Source organism: Neodiprion lecontei, chromosome 2, assembly GCF_021901455.1.
Source record: "Neodiprion lecontei isolate iyNeoLeco1 chromosome 2, iyNeoLeco1.1, whole genome shotgun sequence".
Lineage (NCBI taxonomy): Eukaryota > Metazoa > Arthropoda > Insecta > Hymenoptera > Diprionidae > Neodiprion > Neodiprion lecontei.
In genome coordinates, this window is record NC_060261.1 from 40090561 (window position 1) to 40101423 (window position 10863).

At 37.1% G+C, this 10863-nt stretch overlaps 1 protein-coding gene across 6 annotated transcripts; it reads left to right on the plus strand.

Annotated features, from left to right (window-relative positions):
• Positions 1-92: 92 nt before the first annotated feature.
• LOC107220248 lies at positions 93-10109 on the plus strand. Of its 6 annotated transcripts, none has more exons than XM_046732177.1 (11): positions 93-223; positions 1060-1126; positions 1215-1728; positions 2046-4184; positions 4271-4561; positions 4639-4843; positions 5005-5561; positions 5652-5989; positions 6122-6322; positions 6526-7485; positions 7645-10109. In XM_046732177.1, exons 4-11 carry the CDS (start codon positions 2106-2108, stop codon positions 7754-7756), a joined length of 4743 nt encoding a protein of 1580 aa, XP_046588133.1. In that variant the 5' UTR covers positions 93-223; positions 1060-1126; positions 1215-1728; positions 2046-2105; the 3' UTR covers positions 7757-10109. The 6 variants fall into 6 exon arrangements, with proteins under 6 accessions (XP_046588133.1, XP_046588131.1, XP_046588134.1 ...); XM_046732175.1 differs by lacking the exon at positions 93-223 and adding an exon at positions 282-423; XM_046732178.1 differs by lacking the exon at positions 93-223 and adding an exon at positions 302-438.
• Positions 10110-10863: the final 754 nt, after the last annotated feature.

The window sequence follows — 10863 nt, forward strand, 5'->3', positions numbered from 1 at the left end:
TTATATCGATGAACTCACATCCGTCCCGTATGCACCCGAGAAAGACCCGAGATTATCCGATTATTCACGATAACGCGCTCGTTACATCTCGCCGAATGCACTTTCCAAATAAGCGGGAAATTCAAATAAGCTTATTCAGCTCTAATGATGATGTCTAGTGTACTAATTCGGTACGCGACTATACGACTATTTTTGCGCCCAACCTCGCCGACTGTTCACAGGAGTATGTATGTTGTATAATATTTCTCCAATCCTGCCTTATATGTTGATTACTAAGTATCTGTACCACAACCGCGTATCCGCTAGTTTCCGGTGGGAAATCAGCGACGAATTAGTCATCGTTCAATGATGATGCGATCATTCAGCTGCGGCTACAAAATCTAAATAATCTTGAAACATAATACAACTTTGCATGCATATAAGGTTCGTGTTTCGCAAGTAAGCTGCAAATGTTACGTATTCGGATTTTAATTATGCGCCTTCAGTGCACCCAGAAACCCTATTTGCAAACAATTTATATACGCACTTACTAAATTTTACATCGTGTATATCAGTATATCGAAAAAACTGAACTTCACAGAAACAGAACTGCTTAATGTAGAGTTTATAATTAGTTTTTTAAATCGCAAATTTTCCTTATAAGTTTTTGAAACAGTGACTGACAATCACGCAGGTACGGTGTTACTCGATAGTTTTTCTTATCTACAATTCGCATCCCGCAACCACAGTTGATATTATTATTTATATACATATAGGAGCAGGGTCTAAAATTAATTTATGCCATAAGCTAGCAAGTCTGTGCCCGAAGTTCTGAAAATACTGGACGTAATGTAACCTTACAATTCAGTCGTATTTGAAATCCGGAAATGGAATTGTGTAAAAATACGTTGCCCGCCATATTGATATATTTTGACAGCCTGTGTTGACAGCTTCATTTGCGAGGGAAACAACGCATGTCAAGAAATCAAAATATCCTGATAAAATCCTATAGTTCATTTATTGTACAAATATAGTTTCTACATGTATCATGAGTGACACACTTTCCTCTTATTCCGGCAGCTATGTACAATACGCACGCCAATTCGACGAGGAAAAAACAGCAAAGCTTTATCGGAACATAAAGAAGGTTAGCTTTGACAACTTGAACTGCACCGTCATAAAAAAAAACTCATAACTCAAACTGTATTTTCAACTATCCTTTTCTTGGTTCTCAGACGCTTCAAGAGGTGCAACAAATCGCCAGCGAGGTAAATTGTAATTATAAAGAACTCGAAGAGAACATGAACCGTGCAGCGCGACTCATCACAGCAATCCAAATCTGTAAAAGGCGAGAGGCTGAAGCGACGGCATTGACCGAAACAAATGACTAAAACTGTAATAAAAGGAATTTATTCAATTAATAAATAATCAAATTCCTATTCTTGATGGCCGTGGTTTTTTTTTTGTTCTTATTTGATTTTCGCGGGTCAAATCGTAATATCTCGCTTCAAAACGCAAGCGATGACTAATAAAAAGAAAAAGAAAAAAAATCCCTAGATTCTGTCTGCTACATCCTGCTGTCAAACCTGTCATCGTAATTACACACCACATTATACGCAGAAGTGTACGATTTATCGGAAATTAGACTGAATAATACCCGAATACCAATGAAAAATCAAAACTGGAGGTGTGGTTTGTGATTATCTGTTGATCTATCTACTTTGGAATGCCGAAATTCAATCGTAGAGGGTAAGTCGAGAGCTTTGAAAATCTATACCAACGTCAGCAAATTCGAAATATCGAATATTCTATTTTTATTCTTCACGAGATCAACCTCACACGCCGCTATATATTTACCGAATTTACTTACGCTACTTAATAGTATAATCAAATTTCGTTATTTATTCCAGTAACCAAAAGTTGATTATCATATAAACGCATCCGAAAATATGTCTTATCACCAGTACATCTTGAAAGTATGTTTTTTATTTGCAAAAACACGATATAGTCTTTATGTAAGTATTTGATTAGTATACATTTTTCACGTATCCTTTATGTTTTTTCAGCAATATTTGCCAGTGGCCAATCAATTGAAGTGAGTAACCATATAGCTATGCTCTGATAAGATGCCAGCAGAGACGGAGATGACGGCACTTTCCTCTGATCAAGATGATGGGAAAAGTTCCGCTATGCTAGATATGCCTGAGGCTATGAACAACAAGAATTTTCCACGTGAGGAGCGAATTATTAACGAAAACACAGAGAATTTTGAAAGCAGATTTTCGATTGTTGACAACCACAATGCAACCACCAGCAACGTCATTGATGACGTTGATAGTGGGGGAAAAAAACCGTCCGATAATTCAATTAGCATCGCTAAAAGTAAAAAACAAATTACGAGATGTACGGCAAATGATTACAAACTTAGTCAGACATTGTTGGTACCTGAACAGTCAATTAATGACAAAGGTGTCCCAGGTGGTATGGAAATGTCAAGAGATGGGTCGATATCAACTGATGATATAGAAATAATAGACAAAACCATGAATGTATTAAGTGGGAGTAACGCTTCATCACTAGGACGTAAAGAGTTGATAAGAAAACAGTTTTTGTTTCAGGGCTCTGCTCAGAGCCTGCCAAGTACAAGTTCACTAACTAATTCAGCAAAAGACGGTACGAATATAATGCCAGAAATTTCTAGTACTGATGTGTCTAATACTTTTCGTGATGTGAATACGGGGATTAGAAAATCTTTGAGTAAACAGAAAAATTTCTTGCAACCACAGTCATTTGGTACAGCTGAAAAAGATACGAGCGATGACAGCCAGTTTAATTTAATATCTAGTAAACCAAACTTAGCTAGTATCAGTGCTATAGAAGAACCTAACCAGAATTCAATTCATCACATCAACAGTTTAGACAAGAACCATAGCAATTCTCTCGAGTTATTAGTTAGAGAAACCACTGATACTCAAAAACTACCTGGCGAATCATTCAACTTTGCAGAGGATCTCCATTCTCTTCCTCTAAAAATACCCGCAGAGTTTTCAAGCTTCAGAGAAGAGTCGCAAAATTTTTCTCCAAATATATCTGGGGAATCAGCAGACTATATGGAAAAGCCTAACTCTCCAACTGTGAAAATACCTGGTGAGTCCATGAGTTTTGAAAATAAGGCATTAGACGCTCCTGTACCTGTAAAAATGCCTAAAGAAGTTTTGAGCTGCAGAGAAGAGCCTCAAGATCCTTCATTAAAAATACCTGGGGAATCGACAAGCTTTATACAAAATCCTCAATCTCTGCCTGTGATCATACCTGGAGAGTCAATGATTTTTGAAAATGAGGCTTTAGATTCTCTCACACCTGTAATCATACCTGGAGAATTTTCCAATTTTAATGAAGAATCACAAGAACCTCCTTTAAAAATTCCTGCGGAATCGGCAAACTTAATAAAACAGACTGAATCTCCACCTGTGAAAATACTTGGTGAGTCAATGAGTTTCGAAAATGAGACACTAGATTCTCATATACCTGTAAAAATACCTGAAGAATTTTCGAGCTTTAGAGAAGAATCGCAAGATCCTCCTTCAAAAATTCCTGGTGATTCGTCAAACATTAAGAAAATAGCCGAATCTCCACCTGTGAAAATACCTGGCGAGTCAATGAGTTTTCAACCTGCTTTAAAAGACCTCCCAATGCCTGTAAAAATAAGTGGAGAACTGTTGACCTCAGAAGAAGATTCACAAGATCATCTACCTGTGAAAATTCCAGGGAAATCGTCGACCAGATATGTAGAACAAGAGTGTTCTTCATCTATTCGAACAACTGGAGAATTATCAAGAAGCGTTAGAGAAGATATATTACAATCAGATAATAGTTTTGATTCCACTGATGGAGCTGCCTCCTTACCTTTAAGAACCCCTGTGATCACTGCAACCGATGGAAAAAATTCTTTTGATATAGCCTCGAGTGACGATCAAAAGACAGTGATTACATCCATGAAACCTTTTAGATTACCAAGCTTACCTAATTTGTTTGAAATCCAGGGAGATTCTGCTGCACTTTCAGAATCATTAAACACTGTTCAGCGCCGTCTAGATGAGGCTCGGAATTTTGAGCTTGGTCAGCGGTCTTCAAACAGTAGTGATGGGAGTAATTCAGATACTGAATCGCAACAAGCTGCTGCATCTCGTAATGGGACTAAAAAGGTATTACTTCTTTCTGCAACTCTGGAAACTTATAATTGTACGGAGTGCTGCAAGTCTGTTTCATGTTCACATAACTATTCTTTCAGAGATCATATAAGCAACATGGTGTTGCGTCAAACGATAGTGTGGAGTATTACCAGCTGTGGCGCAGTACTGGTGGTACTCAAGCACCGGAATTTCTTTACGAAACCTTGTATCCAAATCCTCCACCACTGCCTCCAAGATCAGTGCACAGACCACTGCACAGAACTCATGCATTACCAAGTGTGCCTCCTGAACTACCCAAAAGGCATCCTCAAAAACATCCAACACCCTTTCATCCTGAAGATTGTTTTGGGTTTGAAATTGTGGATGTTGACGAAGCCTCAGGATTGAAGGTATATGCTTATTGGTCAAATTAAAGCGTTCTTTTTACTGAGTGTAAATCCCATCTTTCGAACATGTTTTTCTTCAGTCTCGTACAGCTGTAACAAAGAGTATAGCTCTGCTAAGCTCTCCAAGACCGCACAGGCCTCTGTCGAGGCCACTACCTGACTCGGCATTGCTCAATCAATCAGAATGCCCTCCAACGCCGACGCATCGTCCAAGACCACTCCGTCCTTTACCTATCTGTGCAACTTCAAAAGCATCTGTTTCGTCAGAGGAACCATTACCGACATGTGAGTGAAATTAGTTTACATTTTCTATCTATAAAATCTGGAAAGAGCCTGGCATTGGTGTGAGCATTTTCTCGGTCGCAAAATTAGAGTAATGTCGTATTTTGGCAGTATTTTCCCATATCCAATTGAATAGCTCTCATGTATTATAAAAAAATTTTCAGCGTGGGAAGCCAGAATTGATAGCCATGGCCGTGTGTTTTACATCGATCATGTGAATCGTACAACGACATGGCAGCGCCCAGGAATTGTGACTCGTAATAGTGGTTGTGACATGCAGCGCCAGCAACTCGACAGACGATATCAAAGTGTCCGCCGTACTATATCTCGACCTGATAATATTGATCAAGAGCCAGCGAATTCAAATGTGGGTACTAACAATTCGGAAACAACTCCACGGCAGTCAGAACATCAAATTGAACGACGAGCAGAGCGTGCCAATACCAACGAAAACGAACCATTTGACATAACAACAACACCACCCATATTGTTTTTAACAAGATCTGACTTTTTTACCGTTTTGCATACAAATTCTGATGCTATGGAATTGTACAACCGAAATTCCAGCTTGAAGCACATGATAAGTAAGATTCGAAGGGAGCCTGCAGCGTTCCCGAGATATGAACATAATCGAGACCTTGTTTCTCTGATTAATTTTTTTGCTGATCCTTTGAAAGAACTCCCCAGAGGGTATGAGTCTAAACTTGACAGAACCGGCAAAGTAAGTCTAGGAGAGAACGTTTGTATGATCTTTGTTTTCATTACATATAAGACATATTTACCATTCCAAAAATATGATATGCATTTTCAGAGATTCTTTATTAGTCATGCAAGAAAGGCGACGTCATTCATTGATCCACGGTTGCCAACTGAGCCTACGCATCCAAGATCTGTTATAGACGAGCCACCTGTGCCACCGCCGCGGCCGCAGCAATCAACCGTCCATACATCTCCTGACATTCCAATAGCTTACAATGATAAGGTCGTAGCTTTTCTGCGCCAGCCAAATATTATGGATATTCTGAAGGAAAGACACGCCGGCTTGGGGCAGAACATTGCCCTCAGAGAAAAAGTTAACACTGTTAGAGTTGAGGGAACCACTGCTCTGCAAAGATTGGGGCATGATGTACCGTTGGCATTGCTTTTGAGGTAACAAAAAAAAAAAATTAGCTTATTGTAATTTTTCTTCATCATTCATTGGTCCAAACTATTGCCTATATGCAAAAAAATAATGTACTGTATTCCACGAAATATTACGTTTTGTTTGTTTCGCATATCTAGCTTGTTCGAACATGAAATAATGTCATATGTACCTGGTAATATTGGTCGCTCTCCTCTGGGAAGTCCACATGCTTCACCAGGGTTAGCCAGAGCCTCGGCTAGAGCTCCAGCACCCTATAGAAGAGACTTTGAAGCAAAGCTAAGGACCTTCTACAGAAAGTTAGAAAGCAAAGGATACGGCCAAGGGCCTGGTAAACTGAAGTAAGATTTGACGCATTAAGTTTGAATAAACTAGAACATACTTTGCATAAGTATTTAGTTATTTCTCGAAAACCAATTTATTTATGAATCGTGTTATTTGTGTAAATCGCCGTGTGTGCAAAGCTTTTCTTTTCTGCTACTGATTTCACCTATACGTATGCCAGATAAATTTGTATCATTGAGTCATTGACAATTTATTTCAGGCTGCACATCAGACGAGAACACCTGCTGGAAGATGCCTTCACCCGGATAATGGCGGCCTCTAAAAAGGACTTGCAAAAGGGTAAATTAGCAGTGACATTTGACCATGAGGAAGGTCTAGATTATGGAGGACCATCGCGAGAATTTTTTTTTCATTTATCTCGAGAGTTATTCAATCCTTATTACGGGCTCTTCGAGTATTCTGCTAATGATACTTACACTGTTCAAGTATCTCCAATGTCTGCTTTTGTCGATAACTATCATGATTGGTTCAGATTTTCTGGACGAGTGTTGGGGCTTGCTTTGGTACATCAGTACTTACTTGATGCCTTTTTTACAAGGCCATTCTATAAGGCATTGCTTAGATTACCTGCAAGTTTAAGCGACTTGGAAAGTCTGGATCAGGAATTTCACCAGAGCCTAATGTGGATCAAGGAGCGTGACATAAGCATCGAACCTTTAGAACTAACATTCTCAGTTACGGAAGAGTTACTAGGTCGTGTGGCAGAGCGTGAATTGAAGCCAGGTGGAAAGAATATAATGGTTACGGAAAAGAATAAGAAAGAGTACTTAGAAAGGGTTGTTCGCTGGCGCTTGGAACGTGGTGTAGCTGAGCAAACTGAATCTCTTGTTCGCGGTTTTTATGAGGTAGTTGATCCTCGTTTGGTATCAGTATTTGATGCACGCGAATTAGAACTAGTCATAGCTGGAGCTGCTGAAATAGATTTAAATGATTGGCGAGCACACACTGAGTACAGAAGTGGGTATCATGATGCGCATCCAGTTGTCGAGTGGTTCTGGAGCTGTATAAGTAGATTTTCAAACGAACAGCGATTAAGATTACTGCAGTTTGTTACTGGCACTTCAAGCATACCATTTGAAGGCTTTGCTGCTCTTAGAGGATCGACAGGACCCAGAAGATTTTGCATTGAGAAATGGGGAAAACCAAATAGCTTACCAAGGTGAATATTAGTGCTAACAGATTTGATTACAGATGTAACGAAGTGACCAGAAATAATTCAGACAAACATGAAAATACGTATAACCAAATGATTTTGAAGTGATGCTTCGACTTGCGGCAGCCTCGATTTTATATCTAGTAATTCTGCGTTTATTTTCAGAGCGCATACTTGTTTCAATCGCTTGGACTTACCGCCTTACCCAACACCAGAAATTTTGTATGAAAAGTTGCTTCTTGCTGTTGAAGAAACCAATACTTTTGGAATCGAGTAAGCATCCCTTGGAATATACCAATATCGCTTTATTTACCTTTTGATAAATTTTACGAATATAAAATTAATGAAGCTAGGTTCTATTATAGTGAGAAGCAGGTATAAACTAAGTAAGACAAATACAACTGTTGCGAATCCATAACAAAATTGAAAAGAATGAAATGCTTAGATTGTTACAAACGAAGTCTGTGATGGGATTGATAAACACAGACAAAATTTTATGCATTCTATCTATGCCGTGTCTCTGAATCCGTGCGGACACTTAAATCAGATAGATAAGAACGATGACCAATAAGTTTTGAAGAAATTTACTATTTTATCTTATTGTCAGCGATGGTGTTCTTCTACAAGATTATTACTTTCACCAACTGACTCATTTGTTTAATGTCAGTTATTATATAGCAGTTTGAAATTCTGTATTTACACCAATCGGAGTAGTCATTAGTGAGCCAAAATGCAGTGTTTTATTTAGACTCGCTGATTTGGAAGAGACGAAATTTAATTTATACCTATTTAAATATTATTTAGGCTTGTTTCGTATATCCTTTTGTGGAACATGACCTCAAGGGTTGTATATTGGGGATATTATCATTTTTGCATTATACAAATTTCGAAGCGGCAATATATATAGGTGCATAGTATGTAAACAAAACAATTGCAAACATTTATGATGAAATAGTCAATTTTACATAACACATTAATAGCTGTACGGTTTCTCTATCAAACAGATGTGTACAACTTAGTTTTGGATAATCAGCATGCATGACTGTGATGCCTTTCATATAAAACCTATTCCGAATACTTGTAATAGTACACAGCGATTAACTGACTACCTGGAACGAGAAATATTACACAATTAGATTAAGAGCACTTATTGGCATCTAGATAAGCTATTACGGTAAATAAGAGTTTTCGAGTTGAACATTTCGCAGTTAGTACGATCTCGATTGGCATACTTTCATACACATGATGGTATCCTATGTGCTCTCTCTAGAGGTTCTTCCAAAAATGTAGGGACAGGAGGCTAAACTCCCAAACTCAAACTTGTTCTCAAATTTTCAGATAAACTCATTAGCATGATTTCCTCCAGTTCATGTGTTCCTATCAAAGCATGATAACCTACAGATGAACTCGGAAAATGGAGTGAATGGTCGTTTTAATCAGTTTACTGATTTTGGATTTTTTTTCGATTTCACATGTCGATACAGAGCACATATAATAAGTGCGGCCATAGAGGCAATCTGTATTATTGTGTCAATGTTCAAAAATAAGGTCTAATCTTGTAAAAAATTTGGTCAAGTCGAGCCTCTTATCGTTGCTTTCTTAGATTCTTCTGTGAACAGTGTTCATAACTTACTTGACAATGCTCACTGTGATCGTGCTTCTAAATAATGTTCAGCTTTGTTGAAACGTTCAAGCGCAGTCAAACTTCTTCAAGTTATTATATATAATGGCACACTTTTGTGATGCATTCAGTCTTAAAACTAGTCATCTACTACGTAGAAATTCTTCACAATCTAATCTATTATACTTATACATATAATAACCGATATGTTAATTATTATAGTAAATTATATTAGTTTAGTACAACTTTTATTATTATTATCATTATTATTATTACCATTTATCTATGAACATGTTGAAACATTTTTTCTGTTTTGTTACAAAAAAAACAAAAATAAATGAATGAAGAATGCCTTTTTTGTCATTGTGTAGTTGAGTAAGACAACACTTTTTTCAACCAGTGAATATAATGCAATTTTTATGCAGCATCAATTATCCAATGAAAATCAGTCAAAAATTCATTGTATCTTAATGGTATGTATTTACTATTTTATGGGACTTGACAAATTTTTATCATAACTTGGTTTCGTAAAATTGAAAATTATGAGCAAATGAAATTCATGGGGTGACAAATCGGATATGAGCACATTAATCATCACTTTAGGAGAATATTTGTAAGTTTTATCAAACAAATGTGTGCTCGAAAGACTGTTGGTTATTATGAATGAGAAAGATTTTATCTCGAGCACAGTTCACACCATGCTGAGGATATCAATGAATCAGCAACTTAAATGCTCTCCTGAACCTAAAATTATGTTGTATGACTAACATAGAAGTTTGCTTACCCAAACTCTATTTTTAGAATTCATACATTCACTACTTTTTGTTAGTTCCAAATTACACTTGTCGTACAAATGTTATGTAGCAATGGGTACATTGTTATATAAATTAACATTTGCAAATTGTCGGTTATACTTATATGTATAATTATGCGTACATATGCATTATTTTCTATGGTTTCTTATAGTATTGAGATAGATATTTGAATTATTAATCTATATCCAGATACTCATAGAAAACAGACATTAATATCAAAGCACTTGTGAACCTTTCAAGATTTGTGACATGAATAAACTTTTGCAGATCAGTTAACCTAAAATCTGAAAACACAGTTCCCATACATTGCTCAAGGGTGTAAAGTTAGAAAATTCAGATTCAAATAGCGGGTTTCAGGAATCTAGATAGCAGATACAAGATGCAAGATACTTTCCAAGAGTGCAAATTAGTGTAACATTGAGGTCACACAATCCCGGTAGAGGACGTTTGATATTGATATAGGGGAGGTTTTCAACGTATACGCGGTCTTCACGAGATCTATAATATATTTATTATTCAACATGACTAAAAAGGATTATGTAAATAAATCCTTACACCGGCACGCTTACGCAAATCTAGCGTTACCTGCTGGCAGGATTCTTTCCTTTGATCTAAATTACAGCAACCCATCATACATATTACACTAGTTACGCTAAAAAAGACTAAATATATATATATACACACACACACACACTTATATATATATATATACACAACGCTTTGTTGGTCGATTAGAAATAAGGAAACAAAGGGTATCGCGTAATTTTCTATTCAATTCATCAGTAATTTAGTTTCTTTTTACCATGTTTCTACGTATCGTGCATATCGCATGTTACACACAATAATGTATCTAGTCTACAGGCTCAGAATTCTGACCGGTAAACACGACAGGTCTATAATTTACAAAAAAATACGTATGTAACGCGGTGGAAGCTGCGTATAGGAAAA